Here is a 20831-nt window from a genome sequence, read left to right on the forward strand (position 1 = left end):
CCTCACGCTGGCGACGAGCGCGAGGGGCGGAGCCTGACCGGCGTGAGCGGGGGACGCGTGGTGTGATTGCCCAGGAGAAAGGAAGGCGCTCCAGTTCCGGGTCAGGCCCTTCTCCCGCCTCCCTCGGCCTCCGCCATGGCGAGTAGCAGCGGTGCTGGGGCGGCAGCGGCAGCGGCGGCGAATCTGAACGCGGTGCGGGAGACCATGGACGGTAAGTGCCCGTTTCTCCCTCTTTACCTTGTCTCCGTGTCCCGCAGCCAGGGCGCCCAGGCGGCGGTAAGCCAAGAATGACTTGAGGTACACTTCCTGCCCCAAAGGGCATCTTTGGGAGTCCTCCCAAGGGATCCGTCAGGACCGTAGTGCTGATGATCCCATCCTTTGAGAGTTGTCTCTTCGCCCTTGCGTAGTTTGTCGCGCGCACGACGTTCCAGCCCCCACGTCAGCCGGGCGCGCGCCTCGTGCCTCCCGCGCAGAACTCGCGCGTCTCCGGCTCCCCGCGCGCCACGCCCCTCGGCCGCGGCGGAGGCCGGGCGTGCTTTCGTGGGGGCTCGGCTTCAGGTGCCGAGCCGCGCGGGGTGCGGAGAGCGCCCCTTTTCTCCCTGTCCCGAGCGGGAACCATCCTTAAAACTGTAAGCCTCGTGCGGACCGTAGCCTCGTGTGTTTGGTCGCCGCTGTGTCCTTTGTCTCTGGCCCTAAAGTAGGCTCTTCTTAAATAAGGGGCGAGTGAGCAGGTCGCCCCGTCTGCGGAATTGCTCCATTTCGTCTTGGAGCCCGTGACGCCGGTGTCCGAGGCTGTAGGTGTATTTATTTGTGTTCGCGCCCCAAGGGTCGCGGGTGTCAAGCCTGCGCACACGTGCTAGAAGATGAAGTGTCTTGGAGTTACCCTCTCTCTACTCTCTGACGCTGGTTCCGCCACTTTCTACTCCTGGGGGTGAGTTTGGACGAGCTACTACGACTACTCCAGTGAGCCTGTGTCTTTCTTTTCTATAAAGTGAGGTCACTTCCTCCTAAGGTTCTTGTGGATATTCAATATCCACAGACCAGGTAAAGGCATATCGAAGGTAATGAATCAAGAGATAGTTATTATTACCTTTGTGTTATATTACATGTACGTCCCACTTGCAGACTTCTTTGTCTCTATATTATTCACATCCACTTATATGTGTTTGATGGGTGTTAAATATTGCTTTTTTTTTTTTTTGCATTTTCCAGGGGATATTGACATTAGTCTCCATCTCTATTGAAACGTAACTGCAATTCTCACTCGGTAGTGTCGGCCTCCCCGCTCTGTCTCCCGGTCTGTTTCACTGTAGGCTCCACTTACTGATTCAGCCTCTCCTTATGGGGCTTCCTGTAAGACTTTAGGCTTTTTCTGCAAGGGTTGGTGCTTTTTCAAGACCTACTTAAATTATTGGAACATTTGCATCTCATTTTTTACATACCAAGTATCTATTTTGCTGTTTCTCCAAAAGTAGAATTTAATTGTTTATTTTATTCATTAGTTTTAGAAGGGCTGAGGAGCAGAGGGAGAGTGACAAGTGGACTCTGCCCTTGGGGGGCGGAGCTCCATCCCACCTCCCTGGGATACCACCTGAGAGGAAATCAGGAGTTGGACGCTCAACCACCGACTGAACCACCAAGGCGCCCCAGATTTTATTCTTAACACCATATTAAGCCTGTTTCTCATTCCTTCTTGATGTACCACATTATACGTTTCCCCAGTATCTGAAAGCAGAGCATTCCCATGAAATCTTTCCTAAAGCCAAAATGGTGTATAGTGAAGCAGTTAGTATTGATTTATATGGAAAAATTTTTGAGTGTTCTCAGACCGAAAAAATAACTTTTCTTAGGTTTTTCTGATACCTTAGACATATCTTGTTAACAGATGCACAAAATAAATACAGATAAAGCACAGATGCTCCCAGACACAGTTCAAAGCTCTGGCAGCTTGATGGTGAGATGTTCAATGTTGTTCCTGGGGAAGGAGCTTGGCAGTGACACTCTTAAGTGCTACGGTCATGCCCTGTAATGGCTTACTACAAACAAACACTGAACGCTATTTTCATTTTTGCCTTTTTTCATAAAAGTGAAAACTCGGATTGCTTTTGGAGCAAAAATAGCTACTAATATAAATGTTCTGTAAAAGCAGAGTGGTGTAAGACAAACTTTCAAAAAGTGGGTGATGGTTGTATTGACTTACACCTTTGCTTGGAAGTCAGCGTTTGTTTGTTTTAATGGAGAGTATGAGGCCTCGTTTCTGTCAGGTTATGTTAGCTATGCTTAGGTTCCTTATTACATGGCCATAGGATCCCATTTGGATGGAAACTCCCATTTTATCTCTGGTGGAACTGTTGATGTACAAATGAGAACTGATTGTATTGGTTGGATCAGGATTTTTACTGAGAGAAGTATGTGTAAAATGAAGATTATTGAGTGCAAGAACATGACAAAGTGAAGAAATAACAGATTTATAAAAAAATTCAATGAGAGGCTGTGTTTCTTAGAGAACACTGCTCCTCTAACACACAGTTAGCTGACAAACCTCAAGATAGGAAGGCCCCAGTTGGCAGTGAATCATCATTTGTTAAATGTGGCAGCTAGGGACTATCATGTCCATTAGAATTCTGAACTTATAGAAAATCCCTGCTGTCATGCCATAATTGGAGTCCAGGACAGTCATATAAAATGAGAAGCTGAATTACTCCAAAGTTAATGGATGTTCCATGTTGTCTATAATAATTGAGGCCCAAAGGTAACACAGAAGCACACTGTAAATAATTGACCATACACTGAACTGGAAAAATTCTACATGTTGTCATTTTATTTTATTTTTGAAGATTTTATTTATTTATTAGCACATGCACAGCCATGCACTAGTGGGGTGGTGCTCAGAGGGAGAGGCAGACTCCCTCTTGGGAATGGATTCCCAACGGAGTCCTTTCTCTGGGGAACCCCAGAATCCTGAGATCATGACCTGAGCCTAAGTCAGATGCTTAACCGACTGAGCCACCCAGGTGTCCCCATGTTATCATTTTATAGTCCCAAGTTCCTCCACATTCATTCCCAGAAATAAAACTTTAGCGTGGCCAAGGGGCTAGACAGAACTACCCAAATAACATTATTATTTGAAATTTTGTCAATGCGGGGTTTCACTCTATTTAAATCTAGCCATGAGAGTCAAAAGTTTGAGCCTGACTATGCACTTTCAAGATCTAGTATATTCTCATCTTCCTTACTACTTCTCTCCCATCAGTACTAGAATCGGCTAACAGTAATTTAATCTTTTTGGTTTTAAAAGATTTTTATTTATTTCAGAGGAAGAGAAAGTGAGTGAGCACAAGCGTAAGTAGGGTGAATGGCAGAGGAAGAAGCAGACAGACCGCTGAGCTGGGAACTCGATGCAGGGCTCCATCCCAGTCATGACCAAAGCCAAAGGCAGATGCTTAACTGACTGAGCCACCCAGGTGCCCCAGTAATTTAATCTTTTAATGGATCTGAGTGATTTCAGGGTTGTAGAACTCAGCTATAAACACTTATATTTTTGTTGTGAAATGAAAGCATTTTGATAATGATATTTCAAAAGTAGGTAGCCTTCTTAATATATCTGTGTGGCTCAGTCTGCAAGGAACCTGACTGATCCTGGCCCTGATTTAGTATAAGCTCTTGTATCAATCCTCTACTCTCATTTTTCGATCCTCAACATTCTCTTCCAGATTCCTTCTTTAAATTGTTGGTCTTTTCTACTACCTCTCTCTCTGTTCTCCAGTGTACTCACTTGCCTCTTTTGTTTTTCAAGGTTTTGAAATTTTAGATACTATATTGATAGTTTCATACTTTGTTATTTCGTATATTTTAAAATTTTCCTTATGCCTCCAATTACTACTAGTAATTATGCTCTTTATAATTGTAATAAAAATGAACCTCTTCCTTACCAGAGGGTTTCAGTGTAGTGCTACTTTATTATATATCAGGTAGTAAGCTAGAAGAAGGAATTAAGAGAGTTCACAGCGTGTAAGGTGGTGTTGGTGAAACAAATGTATGGTCCCTAGGCTGTCAGTCTAGTTACTCATGGGGGAAGGAAAACTAGGAATCTTTATTGCTTTCTTTTACCTCCCCTACCTTCTATTTCTCACTAAGCCCTTTCAGTTCTTGCTTCATCTCAGATTTGACCACTTGTCCTAATCTCTCCTGTCCATGCCATCTACTCGTCTATCCCCAAGATGGCAGTAACTTAACTGGACTCCCTCTCCATGGATTTTCTGTCTCTTTTCAAGATCCATACCCTATTATGCAGCCAGAGTCTTTTAAAAATGAAAATCTGATTGTCATACTCCCGTTTTTATGTTTGTTAATAGCTTCCCGAAGTTCTAAAATCTTTAGTAGAGCCTTAGTGGGTGTTTGTGTCTGTCTTTTCTCATATTTTACACTTATGCTGCTCCTATAATTACATTGCATTTACATGAAGAACCTTTTGGATCTATGAAAGGTTCTTTACCAAGTTCTCTTTAGTCAGGGAACTTTTGCACAATCTGTTTTTTTCCCTCTCACTCTCTTAGCACTTCTTCCTACCTCTGCATTAGGTAGGTTGATTTCTTGTCACTCTTGAAGTGTAAACTTACTTGTCACTTCTTCACACAAGTCTTGCCTAAACACTATCTTTCACAACTATGTAAGACACCCTTCTAATTTGTTTTGGAGGTGTGTTTTTCTTATTCCTCTTTCCCATTTAACTAGGATCAGTTATTATTTAGTATCTCTCTCTCGTAGAATGTAATTCCATGAGGATTGGGACTGTATCTATCTTTTCCACAACTATATTTCCAGCAGTAGTGTAGTAGGCACAGAATACACCTAAGGACCAATTATACAGTAGGCACTGCAGAAGTACTTATTATAGATGTCTTATGAAGTTAGGAGGCAAAGATCAATATACATTTTAAAAGAAAGCTTAAAGGAAAGAAATACTAGTCCTGAGATGGACCTGAAAGAGAGCATGGAGTTACATGAAGAGAAGAGAAAAGGCACAGGAGAAAAGCATGAACTAAGGCATGAAGTCAGGAATAAGCAGAGCATTGATAGATGGGGTCTACCATGAAGAGAAAACTGGAGAGGAGTATTTTAGCAACAGATAATGGTGATGCTGATGATGGTGATAATGTTGGAGACTTGGAGTAGGGACAGCGAGTACATGTTTTTGTACAAACCATCCCAGACTTACTGGCATAAAACAACAATTACTTGTCTCTCATGGTTCTGGGTTGACTAGGCTTATCAGGGTAATTCTCATAGAGGGCCTCTAATGCATTGCAGTTAGTGCTGAAGCTTCCTCCCTCACAGTCTTCTAGTTGACATGCCTGCAGCAGGGGCTGTTGTCTGGAACATGTGGGTTTCTTCCCTCTTGGTGGCTGGGTTGCAAGGGAGAGTGCCTCAAGGAAAGCTCTATCGCCTTTTTAAGTGTCAGAAGTCATGCAGTGTCACTATAGGGAGATGCAGCTTGAGCCCTGAGCATACCCATACGTTCTTGCTCAGCAGGCCAAGAAGGCAAGGCCCTGGCTGCTCTTTCTTCCTGCTCTTTCTCAGCGGTCTATTTACAGTGAACAACTTGAGGGATAAGGTAACAGCTACTTCCATATAAAGAGCAAGTTTGCTAACTGCTGACTTTAAAAGTAGGGATTTCCCAGGCTCACTGTTCTTCAGCTGTGAATACAGTCTGTCAGTGTAATGTGTTCTTTCACTCCTCAAAGGGTAAAAGCTACCTGGTTATTTCAGTGTTTGATGAAAAGGTATTCATAAGACTCAGTACTTTTTCTCTAATTTTAAAGTCTTAGCAAGAGACAATAGTACATTGTTAACATGCCAGAGGATAGCTATATGAAATTACCATCATCCTTAACGTTAGTGCTAAAAGCATTCCAAATAAAATTAGAAATGCTTATGTTCACTGAATTTTTTTTTTCTAACCACTGATATGAAAGTTTAAGCAAATAATGCAGGATAGGAAAAGGAAAAGACTGTTAGGAAGGGTATGAAACTATTTATTTATAGGTAAAATGATTAATTAGAAAATGAGAATTAACTGAAAAAGTTCAGTAGTATTTGTTAAGGTAGCTGGTTACAAAATAAAAATAAGTCATATTCTAGAACATTTACACTAATCACCTAGAATATACCAAAGCAAGGTAGAATGCATTTGTGAAGACAAAACTCAAAATTAAAGAAATTGGTGGTTCACTACCAAAATTGATGATGATGGAGCACTTGGCTAAAACCTTCTGCTCGAAGCATATAAAAATGACAAGAAATAATACAAAAATGCAGTTATTGTCACAGCCATGTTCAAAAACAAGAAAGGGAAATCTCCTGGTTAGAAGGAGAGAGGTTTTCCCCCAAAGAGGAGCAGATGAGAACCACAGCAGGAGACTGGGAATGGAACCTGACAAAGCACGTTGCCCTGCCTGAGTGAAGCTGGGGCCAGAAATGTGCCATCTGCCATGGCCAGGGATTGGGAAGTACCGTCCGTGTGTCTGTGGCTCTGGAGCCAGTGTGCTTCCACTAGGTCTGTGCCAGAGGCCTGAGACCAGTGTGAGACTGCCCATCCAAAGATGCTTCACCCATTCAGAACATCAAGAAAAATCTCCTGTTGAAGATGAGCTTCCAGGCAGAAATCACTAAGTACCTAAGGTAGATGAAAAACAAACAACTCGCATGAGAACTGAAAAAAGAGAAGGTGATAATAATAGCTCTTTCTTTGTGCACTAGATGCCAGTGGACACAGCATTCTGAGTATGTCTTATAATCCTCACAATGATCCTGTAAAATAAGTACTATTACCTCTATTTCACAGTGTGATAAAACAAAGGCACAGAAAGGTTACCTTTTGAGACACCCGGTGGCTCGGTTGGCTAAGTGTCTGCCTTCAGTTCGGGTCATGATCCCAGGGTCCTGGGACTGAATTTTAAATCGGGCTCCTTGCTTAGCCAGGAGTCTGCTTCTCCCTCTGCTGGCTGCTCTCTCTCTTTCTTCCTAATAATTAATAAATAAAGCCTTAAAAAAAAAAAAAAAAAAAAGAAAGGTAGCCTTGCCTACCAAGTAATGAAGGCGAAATTTGAAGTCAGGTGCTGTAGAGAGCAGACCCTTACCACTCTTTTGGTGCTTGCTTAAACTTGAAGAAACAGAAAACACAAGTCTCAGAAATGGCCAAAGATAAGAATATAGCTTCAGTAGGTGAAGGCAGAAACAATAGCCACAAAATAAGTGGTTATAAAAAAGCATTTAACTGAAATAAGGACAAGCAATTAATGGGGGAGGATTAGAAATCTTAAAATAGAGTTATTGAAATAAATTCAGCAGATAACATGAACGACAGCCTGCATATAGCTGAAGAGCAGTATTGGTATGTCGGCATGTCAAAACTGAAGGAATGAAACAGAAAGGACTGTCAGCTTCCTCAAGATGGAGTAACAAAACCGGATTTACACTTCTACCTGGAAAAAACAAAAACCCAGACAGAACAATGATTTTCAGGACACTGGACATCAGATGGTAAAAGGCAGTGATCCCAGAGACAGTAAACGAAGAGAGCCCAATCGTTGCCTGCTCTTGGTACCTTCAGAAAGTTTCCAGGCCTCAGCGCAGTTGGGGAGTGGTATGGACCCCCAAGGTTAGCAGAAGGAGTTCAGAATCCAGGGAGACCAGAAGGAGTTCAGAATCCAGGGAGACCAAAGCAGTTTGTAGGACAGAATACTTGAGAGGAAAGAGCATTTAATTCTCTTACAGAGAGAGAATTCTGGAGACCAGTAGGAGGGTCCCCTCAGATACTGAGCAGCAGAGCATTTGATTAGCACATGTGTGTGAGGAAAGTACCTACAAAGCTAGGAAAGGCATCCGAAAGAATTAGAGGGAACAGTACACAGTGCTCACCAAAGGCTGAAAACTGCTTGTATCTACCAGCCAGAATGGAAGACTTTGTAATTCACGAGGCATTTAGTAGAGCACTCAGGAGGGTGTTGCCTCAGTGATGAGGAACAATTAGCTGTACACTAAACAGAGCTCTGATCCTGACTATATAAATCTTAAGAGACTCAAAAGTATCAAACATAATGAAATAATGAGATAACTGCATCTCATTACAAAGCCCAAGAATATGTGTGAAAATATTCTAAAAAAGAATGTGTATAGAAATATAAAAATAGCAACCAGCGAGGTAAAATTTACAATGTCAAGCATCTAATTAAAAATTATTAAGTATGCAAAGTTGGAAAATACAACCCATGATAGAAAAATCCAGTCAGTTGAAACAGACCTGAAACTGACACAGATATTAGAATTAGATGGACAAGGGCATTAAAACTGTACTCCCATGTATTCAAAAAGTTAAGTATAGGCACAGAAGACATTTAAGGAAAAAAAAACCTTGAGATTCTAGAGATGAAAACAAATGTCTGATATGAAGAGGTGAGAAGGACCCATCCCATAAACATCATGGGATGTTTTTTGTTTTTTGTTTTTCTTGGATGTTAGTTTTTTGAAGGAGTTGGACTTCATGTATCCTTCAATATTGTTAACTTTCCCATTCATCCCAAAATAACATAGTTTTTATGCAATTCAAGTCAGAATCCAAATGGACTTTGTGCTTGGAATTAATTAAGATTTTTAGAGCGGGAAAGAGGCAGGGGGAGGGGTAGAGAGAGAGGGAGAAAGAGAATCTTAGGAAGGCTCCACGCCCAGGGAGGAAATGCGGGGCTGGATCTCACAACACTGAGATCATAATGTAAACTGAAATCAAGAGTCTGATGCATAACCATCTGAGCCACCTAGGTGCCCCTTGATAAGGATCTTTTAAGTTCGCTGAAAGAATAAAAAAGCTTGTGAAAGGAAAGATAACAAAGAATGTTTAACCTTCTGTATGTTGATAAATGTTTGTAATTAAAATTATGGTTTTGACATAAGAGATGCAGCAGATCCATAGATAAATGGGAATTTACTATGTAATAAAAGTGGCATCTTAACCAAGTAGTAGAAGGAGAGGTCACTCAATAAATAGTGTTGAGGAAATGGGCTTATTTCTGGGAGGTGAAGTTAGATCCTGTCTTCTACCCAAACTCCAGGGAGTTAAATGTTTATAGGCAGGCAGGAAGTAAACTTTGAAGTGATGGAAGGGCATACTGGTAGATAATTATATAATCTTTGCATGGAGAATAACTTTCTAAGTATAATGCCAAGGGAAAATATTACAGGAAGCCATAGATAACGTGTTGACCATTGACTTTAACAAATTCTAAACATGCTCTGGGGACCAACCACCATAAAACAAAATTTAATGAAGCCGACGTATTTATATTCTGTGCTTCTCTTTGCTAGTGTTTCTTATGTCAATTATTTTTATAAACTATAGTAAAATGAAGTATTATAAAAAATGAAGTTAAAAAATAAGCTTTCATTTTTTACTATTAGATTTTAATGGACATGATTACTTTGTCAAATTATAGAAGATTCTAAGTACTTTTAAAGGCTTAAATATGTATATTACTGAGCAATTCCACTTTTAGGAATTTATCCTAATGAAATAAAATGAAGTTAGCATGTACAGATGCTTATCATAGGATTATTTCAGTGGGGAAAAATGAGACCCACTTAACTCTTAAAATAGTAGGATAGTTAAGTAATGTATGTGTTTTCATAAAACAGGATGTTATGAAACTAAATTACATTGTAAAAGCGTACTAAAAATGGAGAAATGTTCAGAATAATCCTGATTATGATGCATATATTTAAGTAGTAAATGGTAGAATATAAATCAAAGTGTAAAAGAGCAGTTATGTGGAGGTAGGGTGTAAGTGTATTTCTGTATTACATGACAATTTCAAAATCTAGTGATGTGCTAGTTCTTTGGTACTGTGCAGTATTATTTGAACTAAAGCCAAAGTATTGTTGTATACATTTTTTTACTGTAATTTTTTTTGAAGTTTCTTCTGTGTCTTTTTCAGTTCTGCTGGAAATTTCAAGAATTTTGAATACTGGCTTAGATATGGAAACTCTGTCTATTTGTGTACGGCTTTGTGAACAAGGAATTAATCCAGAAGCTTTATCGTCGGTTATTAAGGAACTTCGTAAGGCCACTGAAGCACTAAAGGTTAGAGTCTGTGTGTTCATTCTAAAGAAAGATTCTTTTGTTTAGAGGATGGTTAATGAGTTTATGTGAAAGATCCTGCTTAAGTACTATTAAACTAGCTTTTGCCACCATCAGAAATTGTGAAAACAGAACTTAGTAGCATATGTTCAGTTACAAAAATTGCTACTATCATGGACCACGTTTTCTCTTCACAGCAGTCTCCAGGTATGTTTAGAATTTTCCTTGTGAGTAAAATTGTGTCTGTGCCCAAAAAGATTTGTACAAGGCCAGTACCTGTGAATGTGACCTTATTTGGAAATTGTTTATCAGCAAGTATAATCAAGTTAAGATAAGATCATAATGGATAACGGATGTCCTTATATGACAAGGGAAATTCGGACAGATACACCAAGAGAGCACCATGTGGAGACCCAGACACAGACACAGCCTCCTGACAGTGGAGGCAGAGATTGCAGTAGTGGCCTAGGATTGTTGGCAGCCATCAGAAGCTACGAAGAGGCAAGGATCTTCTGCTAGAGCCTTCTGACTCCATAATTTGGAACTTCTGGCCTTTAGAACTGCGAGAAAATAAATTTCTCTTGTTTTAAGTCACCCAGTTTATGGCAGTTGGTAATGGCAGCCCTAGAAAGCTAGTATAGGTTTCACTATTAGCAAGTGGGGTGCTGTTGTAACAAATATCTTACAAGTCAGGAAGTGGCTTTGGAGTTAAGTGTTGGGTAGAAGTTGGAAAATTTTATATACTTAATAGAAAGGACCCAGATTTCCTTGAGGAAAGTGTTGGTAGAACTCTGGACATTAAAGGCAATTCTGGTAGGGGCTCAGAAAGGAGAGAAGAGCAGCAGGGAAAGCTTTAATTGTCTTATTGTCTTGTACATATATCATGATGAGCAGAATGTTGCTGGAAATAATGGACATTAAAGGGGCTTTGGGTGAGATCTCGTAAGGAACATATTATTGAACACTGGCAGAAAGGTAGTCCTTATTATAAAATGACAGCACCTGGCTGAATTTTGTTTTACAAGTGGAAGAAAAATAAAACTTGTAAATGATGAACTTGGACATTTAGTTGAGGAAATTTCCTAGCAAAGTGTGGAAAGTGTAAGAGCAAAATTTCTCCTTGCTACATAAAATAAGATATAAGATGAATGAGAAATCAAGGAAGGAACTGGTAAGCGAAAAGGAACCAGCACTTGATTTGGAAAATTCTCAGCCTTACCCAGAGATCATGCTCTAGAGAGAAAGCCCAGAGGTGTGGCTCTGCTGAGGAGATTGGATGTGTGATTTATAAATGTAGTCAGCTGTCTTGGACTTGACTGAAAGGAACCCGGACAAAATAAAGGAAAGCTGGGATTCTGTACTTCTGGATTCTGCAGGAAGGAAACTGGCCAATAGGCCTACATGTCTGTGATCATGTGTTTCTCCTTCAAGAAAAGGGAAGAATTGGGGTGCCTGATTGGCTCAGTGGGTTAAGCCTCTACCTTCGGCTCAGGTCATGATCTCAGGGTCCTGGGATCGAGCCCCACATTGGGCTCTCTGCTCAGCAGGGAGCCTGCTTCCCCCTCTCTCTCCGCCTGCCTCTCTGCCTACTTGTGATCTGTCAAATAAATAAAATCTTTAAAAAAAAAAAGAAAGAAAAGGGAAGAATGGCACATAGTAGCTCTGAGAGGAAGGGACTGCTGAGGCCAATTGGCTGCACTGCCACTGTGGGCCCAGAGAACCACCTTTTTTCAGATACAAACTCACCACTTTTTAGTTGCTCACATTGGAAACAGGAAAGGTTTATTCTCTCTCTTACTCTGCTTACATGATTTAAAATCTTGGGTGATTTTATTTCCATGTTTATATAACAGTAACTCACTACAGATACTGATTCAAGTTAGTCCCTCTGAAAACTTGTCCAAGGACAAAGTGACTTTTCTCCAGCTTTTTTTTTTCCTTTGAGAAAACAAAACTATATAATACATGTAGTTTACCCATCTCAAATTTAGTCAATCTCTAGTAAATTCCAGTGATTTGGATTGTTTTTGAGAATTTTTAAACTTTATTTTATTAAAAGATTTTTATTTGACAGAGACACAACAAGAGAGGGAACACAAGCAGGGGGAGTGGGAGAGGGAACAGCAGGCTTTCCACAGAGCAGGGAGCCCAATGTGGGGCTCGAACCCAGGACCCTGGGATCATGACCTGAGCTGAAGGCAGATGCTTAACAACTGAGCCACCCAGGTGCCCCAAGATTTTTAAAACTTGAAACACAGAAAGGTAAACAGAAGACATTTACAGAGCAAAACTTTATCATAAAGAGAATATCTGTACAATTTTCATTGCTAGAGCCCTACAAGTTCCCTTGAGCTCCCCTATCACTATATCACTAACCTCCCTTGCTCCCCTTTCCAGTAATTACTACCCTGATTTTCATGGTAGAAGCTTTCGTATTTTTAACAGTTTTACTGACTAAACATGGCTTTTTAAATGATGCAGTTTAATTTTGTAAAATTTTTGAATGTGATAAACCAGAATCTTTTTTTTTTTTTTTAGTTTTATTTTTTTAGTGTCCCAAGATTCGTTGCTTAAGTACCACACCCAGTGCTCCATGCAATACGTGCCCTCCTTAATACCCACCACCAGGCTCACCCAGCCCCCCACCCCCCCCCCCCCCAAAACCCACAGTTTGTTTCTCAGAGTCCATAGTCTCTCATGGTTCGTCTCCCCCTCTGATTTCCCCCAGTTCACTTTTTTTTTTCCTTCTCCTAATGTCCTCCATTATAAACCAGAATCTTACAGCCCAGTCTTTACTGGGTTCTTCATTTAACATTATGTTTGAGAGGCTATTTTTTTGTTCTTCGTTTTTTTTTTAGAATAGTTGACACATGAGTTTTACATTAGTTTCAAATGTACAACTTAGTGACTTGACAGGTTTATACATTTTTTTTATTTTTTATTTTTTAAAGATTTTACTTATTTATTTGACTGAGAGAGAGAGAGGGAACACAAGCAGGGGGAGTGGGAGAGGGAGAAGCAGGCTTCCCACCAAGCAGGAAGTCTGATGTGGGCCTTGATCCCAGGACTCTGGGATCATGACCTGAGCCGAAGGCAGCTGCTGAACAACTGAACCACCCAGGTACCCTATATATTTTTTTTAAAGATTTTTTTATTTATTTATTAGAGAGAGAGCCAGCAAGAGGAGGGGCAGAGCAGGGAGCCTGACATAGGGCTGAATCCCAGGGCCCTGAGATCATGACCTGAGCCGAAGGCAGATAAGCTTAACTGACTGAGCTACCAGCTGCCCCAGCAGGTTTGCTGCCGGCTGCCCTGTAACATCACTATTAAAATATTACTGACTGTTCCTTATGCTGTGACTTTGATCCCTGTGACTTACTCATTCCGTAACTGGAACCCTCTCCCTCTCCCCTTCACCCATTTTGTCCATCCCCCTACCTCCTCCCCTTTGTGGGCCATCAGTTTTTTCTGTTTTTATAGGTCTGAATCTGCTTTTTGTTTATTCTTTTTTTTTTTTTTTTTTTTTAAGATTCTACTTCCGAGTAGAATCATGTAAGGTTCTTTTTTTTTTTTTAAGACTTTATTTGAGAGAGCGTAAGAGTGCCTGCAAGTGCACACAGGAGCAGGGGGAGGGACAGAGAAAGGAGGAAGAGAGAGAATGTCAAGCAGATTCTGTGTGCGGAACCCAGGCACCCCAGAGGTTTGTTTATGTTGTGTGTGGCTGTGATACAGTCCTTCTCACTGAAATCATGCTTCGTTGTACAAATATACTACTATTCAGTTATCCTTTCTTCTGTGAGTGGATATTCAATTGCTTCCAGTGTGGGGCTGTTAGGACTATGGGCTGTGAGCCTAGTTGTGCGTGTCTCATGATGCATCTGTGCGTGCGTTTCTGCTCAGTGGTGTGTATCTACAAATCAGGTTGCTTGGTTTTTAGGTAATCTTTATCTTCAACTTGAATAGATAATGCCAAACTTTTCTAAAGTAGTTGTGTTTCTGTTTCCATGAGCAGCATGTGAGTTTCCCTTTCGTGCCCCAAATCTCACCAGTACTATTGTGAAATAAAATTATTTTAATTTTAGTCATTTTGGTGGGTGTGTATGGGTTTCTTAGGTGGTTTTATTTGTATTTCTCCTAGTACCAATGAGGTTGAATGTGTTTTTACATGTTTTTTTGGCCATTTTCTCTTATGAGATACCTTTTCGAGTAGTTTTTCCATTTTTTTCTGGGTTGTCTGTTTTTTCTTTTGTATTGGTAGTCTTAAATATTCTGAATGTGAACCCTTTGTTAAATGTGCATATAGGTTGCTAATTTCTTTTAGTCAGATTTTTAAATCTTTACAGGAGCTGTTCAAACTTTCTTTTTAAACTCAACTGTGCTTTCATATGACAGAAAGAAAAATAGCTGAATACTATAAGAATAAATAATGTTTCTAAGTACTTTGAGTCACAGCAATGATAGTGTACTGCTACTGCTGTTAATAGTTTACTGCTGAGGAAACTGAAGCTTGTGGTGGCCAGCTTCTCCCAAGGACTTACTGAGAAGTAGTTGAGCTGAGATTTGAACTTGGACTCTGGCTTCAGAGCTTTTAACTACTAAGTTTTTACCTACAATAAGTTCTAAAAAAATATCTAAGCCTGCTTATTGAGAAAGGGTAAAATGTGATTAGAATAATGGACTGATGTATGGGAACACTCTCTGGTTTAGTATTCTCTCATAACCCTGCTATTCAAAATAAAATGCAACATCATAGTCTGATCAGTAAATTTCCGAAATGCTATTGGAAAATAATTTATTTAATAAACATCTCACACAACTGCTTGAATTTTTGTTGTTTATGTTGGAATTTGACAGAGGGTAGGGAGGCAAAAGAGCATGAAGTTTTCATATTACAATGCATTTTCAGTGCCATACAGGAACCAGAGATAAATAACCTAGCTGATGGGGTAAAAGAGAAACTGACAAGTGTTTTGGCATAGCACTTCCTTCGACAAAATAAACCCAAGGTTTTAGGATAGGAGATTCAGAATTTACCTACTTAACATAGCTTTTTTAGCTTTGAACATGCTAGTTATTCCATAGTGAGAATAGTGGACCATAGTGAGATACAGGAGGCAAAATCAATAATTAAGATAAACAAAATCAGAAAGCATTACCTGTTGAATGAAAGATTAGTCTCACCGACACACACAAACATATTTCTCCATAAACAACAGCCAGTATGCCAGTTTCTCATTAAAACTAGGTGGGGAGGAGAATTCTGAAAAGTGCCTAGCAAAGAAGAAAAATCTGTTAATTAGAACTTTTTTCTTCAAAGGAATTTTTAAAATCTGTTTATAATTTTTATTAAAAAATGCTCATAATTTTAAAGTATTTAAATACCAAAATATAAAGAAGGGAATAAATAATTCAGAACCACCCAAGAGATAATCAGCAATATTTGGTGAACACCATTCTGTCATGCTACTTTAAAAATAAAAAATAATACACTTAACTTCATGATTAAGGATTAAGGAATAACCTTTCACATGTGCTTATTCTCTCTTACTTGCTACTGGTAGGTTGGGATTGGGAGCTGGTTAGCTCTGAGCTGCACTGTGAACCATACCTGGCTTTCCTTGGCCACCCTTTAGACTTTTAAAGCAAATGGTGGTTTTCTCCTTTTTGAGTATGCTACTAATTAATTTCTCACTTTATATTTTGTCTGGTTCTTTCAGAACTAATAATAGAGTAAGAAAAAACTGTCCCTGTTGTGTTCTACTGCCTTTGCCTAGAAATCCTAGTGATTAGAATTTCCTTATATGGTACTTAACCTCTCTTTTAGAAAGTGTAAAATCGGCTCAGGCCATGATCCCAGAGTCCTGGTATCGAGCCCTGCATCGGGTTCTCTGCTCCGTGGGGAGCCTGCTTCCTCCTCTCTCTGCCTGCCTCTCTGCCTACTTGTGATCTCTGTCTGTCAAATAAATAAATAGAATGTGTAAAATATAAATCAAGGACATCCTGAAATAACTATGTAGAAAATTGCAACAGTTTTTCAGTGTTTTATCTTCCTCACAGATTTGTATATTGATATTGTTAAATCATTTATACTAAAAGAAGCTGATTGTGTGTCACACGGGTCAGTTTCTTTGCATCAGTAGATGTGTCACATTGTATGTATCTCCCACAGCATAAGTAGGACTGTTAATTAAGGTACAGTTTTTAAAAATAGACTTCTTTTTTTTTTCAGTTTCCGTGTCTTTTAATGAATGCATTTACAGATAAAATAGGCTTTATTTTTATGAATAATTCTATCAAACACTGAACTTTAGTATTGCGTCCTCAAGGCTAATATTTATGTATAGGCAATCATATACATATTGTGGCTTCAGAAATTCTGGGCAAAACCTTCTTCATGTATCTTCTACTTTAGTACCAAGGTGCCTTGAAATGGACTATTATTGATGCACTTTACACTAATAAGCCTTGCCCTTTCTCTTGGAGCTGTCCTTTATGATCACTGATACCTAGGGGCAGTGATGCATCTCCTCGCTGTAGGAAGGTTTGAATGGCGTGAGGACACTGGAGCTGTAGAATTTGGAGTTGGGAGAGAAATAAGGGATTTAATAAGTCTTGTGTCCCTACCCATCCTCCCATAGGAGGGAATAAACTTACACAGGAAAGCCAAGTGTGGGAAGACTGCTAAAGTTGGTTTTTCCCAGGGCCAGTGCTTATGAAATTTTGGAGTCTCTAATGGCAGCCTGGTAACTGGAGCTCTTTAGGAAGCCATTGCTGTCCTTTCAAACAGAGGAGTGCTATATTCCTATAAGAGGAATGCTATATAAGGTTGATGGCTTTCTTAGTTTAGGTGAAAATACTTGTTTCATTGTCTGTTTCTTGGAGGAGAACCTCTAAAATTAGTATGAAAATGGAATGGGACCAAACGAATTAAATTGCATTAGAATTAAGGTATTTTAATTTTTAAAAAATTCTAAAATTGTTTATATTATTTCAAGTCTTCTTTGAAGTAAGTGATACTGAGAATGGGGTTAGGAAGGAGACTAAAGGTTTGCAGCTAAAGCTAGTGTAAGAACCTTTAAGGGTAGAAAGAAATAAGAAGCCTTTGGAACGAGGGAGATTTTCTCCAAACTAGTTTCTTTTTTAAAGATTTTATTTATTTATTTGACAGAGATCACAAGTAGGCAGAGAGGCAGGCAGAGAGAGAGGTGGAGGCAGGCTCCCCGCGGAGCAGAGAGCCCGATGCGGGGCTCGATCCCAGAACCCTGGGATCATGACCTGAGCTGAAGGCAGAGGCTTAACCCACTGAGCCACCCAGGTGCCCCTCCAAACTAGTTTCTAATCCTTGTGAATAATAAACCCAAAGAAGCGAAAGGCTAATTAGAATAGCCAACTATATGGGCAAACAAGGTAGGTTCTGCTGATTGCAAAGAGAATGTTTCAGATTGAGTTAACTACAATTTTCCCAGCATGTTAAGGGATTTTCATGAAAGGACTCTGAACTTAGGCTAAACTTAAAAGCAAGTTTTAATTAAGTTGAAATGTAAATGAATTAAAAGTTTACTGTGTATCTCTAAAATTAAACTTAGCTAAAACCATCATATTCATATTTGGCATTAGGAAATTACCTGTGTAAATCCTTATCTTTTAGAAATATGTATCAAGGGGCGCCTGGGTAGGCTCAGTTCAGTTGAGCATCTGACTCTTGATTTCAGCTCAGGTCATGATCTCAGTGTTGTGAGATCAAGCCTCCAGCGGGCTCCTTACCAGGCTAAGCCATGCAGGGAGTCTGCTTCTCTCCCTCTGCCCCTCCCTGAGTGCATGTGTCTGCAGTCACTCTCTTCTCTCTAAAATAAATAAATAAATCTTTTAAAAGGGAAAAGAAATGTCTCAAATCATTTACCGATGACTTACATGGTGTCTGAAAATTTCTGCAGAATAATCAGAGAAAGTATAATAGTTCGTGGTATAGGTGAAGCAGGGTTAGCCCTGTGCCCATTATTCCCTTTTGCCCTTTTTTCCCCTACTTTCTAACAGTTTTTTTTTTTTTTTTCATTCTTAATCCCCTTTTCACGCTATAATGAAACATGCAGAAACAGACAAACCAATAAAGACTGGATAAGGTGGATACAGTGTGTGGAGAAGGTCTGCTTGGGTCAGTTTTTCAGGTAGCAGTGTATTTTTCTATTAATTGTATTATTTAATACGATGAAACAATTTTCCACTGTTACCCTTGCAGTCAGTTCAAGAGGTAGTTCTGATGTACTGCAAAAAGTGAAAACCTCACTGCATTATCCTCCTAAAAGTGGTTCGGGATATGTGGAGGAGGCATTGTTTGTTAATGACAGTGCAGTATTGACAAATATATCTCCATGGTGTCTCTTTTTTCGTGGTTTTATTATAATGAAACTTACTTTCTTGTTCTAGGCTGCTGAAAATATGACAAGCTGACTTTCTGGAGAAATCCTGATGAGATACGTCAAGCTCTTCAAGAGAATTTGAAGATTGCATTGTAGTCAGGAATGTACAATGAAATTACTGCATGCAGCATTATAGAAACATTTTCCTTTTTTTAAAAGAATTATAAAACCATAGCTTTATAAATCAGTGGAAAGTGGCTTACAGAGAGAACTATCAGATGTGTTTATATCACATCCTACTTTTTTTTAACAGCTCTAATGCGTTGGCATCGCTGTGTTCATATTTATGTATTCCTTATTTATAGCTCTGATAGCTTTAATTTTCTAAGCAGTCTGTCTATCAGATGTGCACATCTGCTGTGCCTGGTTAGAGTATAGTGGAACCCATCAGAAGTAATGTAGTAGTTATGACTTGTTGACGTTTCCATTATAAATTTAATTTTGAATTGTTTATGCAAAATAACTGTGGATTTGTGTTGTATTGGGCTAAAGGTTGACAGAATTTCAGCCACCATTTGTGAAATTTGATTTAGATTTACAGCATATATCAGAATCTTTTTTATAAGAGCACAGAAATCATTTGTTTTAACCTGTTCTTCTTAAAGAATATTTAGTTTTTTAAACATGAAAGTTTTCCTGTCACTTAACAATAAGAACCAGATCATTTTTTGTATTGACTGAAAAATAAAACTTAGAAACTTAGATTTTAAAAGTAATGATAGTGCTCATTATTGTCCTTTGAACCATTTAAATTTAATGAAAATATTAATTGATAATATTTTTCTTTCTAAGTTCTATACTCTATAAATGATGGCCTAAAAAATAATGCATAATGAAATATTTCCAGTATGCAAAATTCTTTAATTTTATTACATAAACATAGTTTGAGTAGTTACCTAATATATCTTGAGTGGTTATCTAATCACTAAATAGGAAGTATCTGTCAACAAATAATATTTTCTGAAGGAATAAAGAGTCTGTTCATTAAACAAAAACTAAATAATCAAGTGTTGTGTATCAGGAATTATAAGTATTCCTTTCCAAGGTCACTTTTTGTGTCATTATTTTTTCCCTGAAAGTTTTAGCTAATCAAAGTGATGGTTCAAAATGAATTTTGGAAAATGAAGGATAGTGTTAATTCTGTTCTATAGCAAAATCTCGATAGAATATTTTATCCAAGAGTGATAGGATTTTAATCTGGTTTTATTTTAGATTTTGTTAGCTTCCATTTAAATGATAGTAAAGTGTTTACTCTTTAGCAGCATTTTTGTACTTTAGACAAAGTAAGGCTTAGTATTAATAATTAAGTTACAGCCTTCTGTTGTAAAATCTAGTCGTGATTATTAGACTTTGTAAGCACCTAGCATCTTTACCAAGGACCCTGGAAGGTGTATTATTGGCAGACTCAGTTGGGAGACAATAATGACTTGTGGTAAGTCATTTATTTGGTAGTAAACACTGTAAGTTCTGTATGTTGTTACCCAGGAAATCATAAAGAAACATTTTTGTCAAGCTCCAAAATTGGTATATACTCTTAGGCCACAGAGTTAATAGTTTTATTTATGATTTTGTAGGTTAAGTTATTTATGTATGATACAAAGCAGGAAAATATATTGAGAAGGCATTATGTTTACAGAGAGCTTCTTTAAGTGTTAAATGTAAACATATATTTTTAGTGCATACTTCAGTACTATTTAACAAAATCAAAACAAATTGTGATGATACAATTGGCAGTGTTATGCATGTTGTCAGTGACAAAAATAAAACCATTTTGGTAGTATTGACATGTACTTTTGATTTAATATATACTTTGTGAACATAACTTGTTTCTATAGGTATTCTTTATTTAGATAAATACTTAGGATTATTTAAAGGCTCTATAATTTACAATGTAAAATTAGGCTTGAGGTGTAAAATATACTTTTCTCCTGGTAGTGAAAGGAGAATGCTATATTAACATTGCCCCAGTCTTGGAAACAAAGTTGGCATTTCAAATATATGTCAGATTATATTTTTCTTTACTTCAAGTAACAGATTCTTTACATAGTGGGAGACTACAAAATTTCATACATGTGTCAAGCATACTTAAGCGTTTTCTAATAACTGAATCAAGTATTGGTTTTTAAACATACTTTAATTAAACTTAAAAATTCAGTTCTTCACACTGGCCGCATTTTTTTATTATAAAATATATACAACAAAATTTACCATCTTAACCATTTTTAAGTTGTGCAGATGAGTAAGAACATTCACACTGTTACACTACCATCACTACTATCTAGAAC

The 20831-nt window shown here is 38.7% G+C and overlaps 1 protein-coding gene across 2 annotated transcripts; it reads left to right on the forward strand.

Moving 5' to 3' along the window:
* The first annotated feature begins 15 nt into the window (after window positions 1-15).
* MZT1 (mitotic spindle organizing protein 1) lies at window positions 16-20330 on the forward strand. 2 transcript variants are annotated; one of them, XM_032841079.1, is made up of 3 exons: window positions 16-211; window positions 9987-10132; window positions 18554-20330. In XM_032841079.1, the coding sequence occupies exons 1-3, from the start codon at window positions 136-138 to the stop codon at window positions 18575-18577; spliced, it is 246 nt and encodes an 81-aa protein (XP_032696970.1). In that variant the 5' UTR covers window positions 16-135; the 3' UTR covers window positions 18578-20330. The 2 variants fall into 2 exon arrangements, with proteins under 2 accessions (XP_032696970.1, XP_032696971.1); XM_032841080.1 differs by lacking the exon at window positions 18554-20330 and adding an exon at window positions 10247-10932.
* The last annotated feature ends 501 nt before the right edge of the window (window positions 20331-20831 follow it).

Source organism: Lontra canadensis, unplaced genomic scaffold (genome assembly GCF_010015895.1).
Source record: "Lontra canadensis isolate GAN:19392208 unplaced genomic scaffold, GSC_riverotter_1.0 scaffold119, whole genome shotgun sequence".
NCBI lineage: Eukaryota > Metazoa > Chordata > Mammalia > Carnivora > Mustelidae > Lontra > Lontra canadensis.

Excerpts from the sequence above, each read along its gene's own strand:
- MZT1 (XM_032841079.1), top strand. The coding sequence starts at position 136 with ATGGCGAGTAGCAGCGGTGCTGGGGCGGCAGCGGCAGCGGCGGCGAAT. Across the intron at positions 212-9,986 it reads GGTGCGGGAGACCATGGACG|TTCTGCTGGAAATTTCAAGA; the intron begins GTAAGTGCCCGT and ends TGTCTTTTTCAG. Across the intron at positions 10,133-18,553 it reads AGGCCACTGAAGCACTAAAG|GCTGCTGAAAATATGACAAG; the intron begins GTTAGAGTCTGT and ends TTCTTGTTCTAG.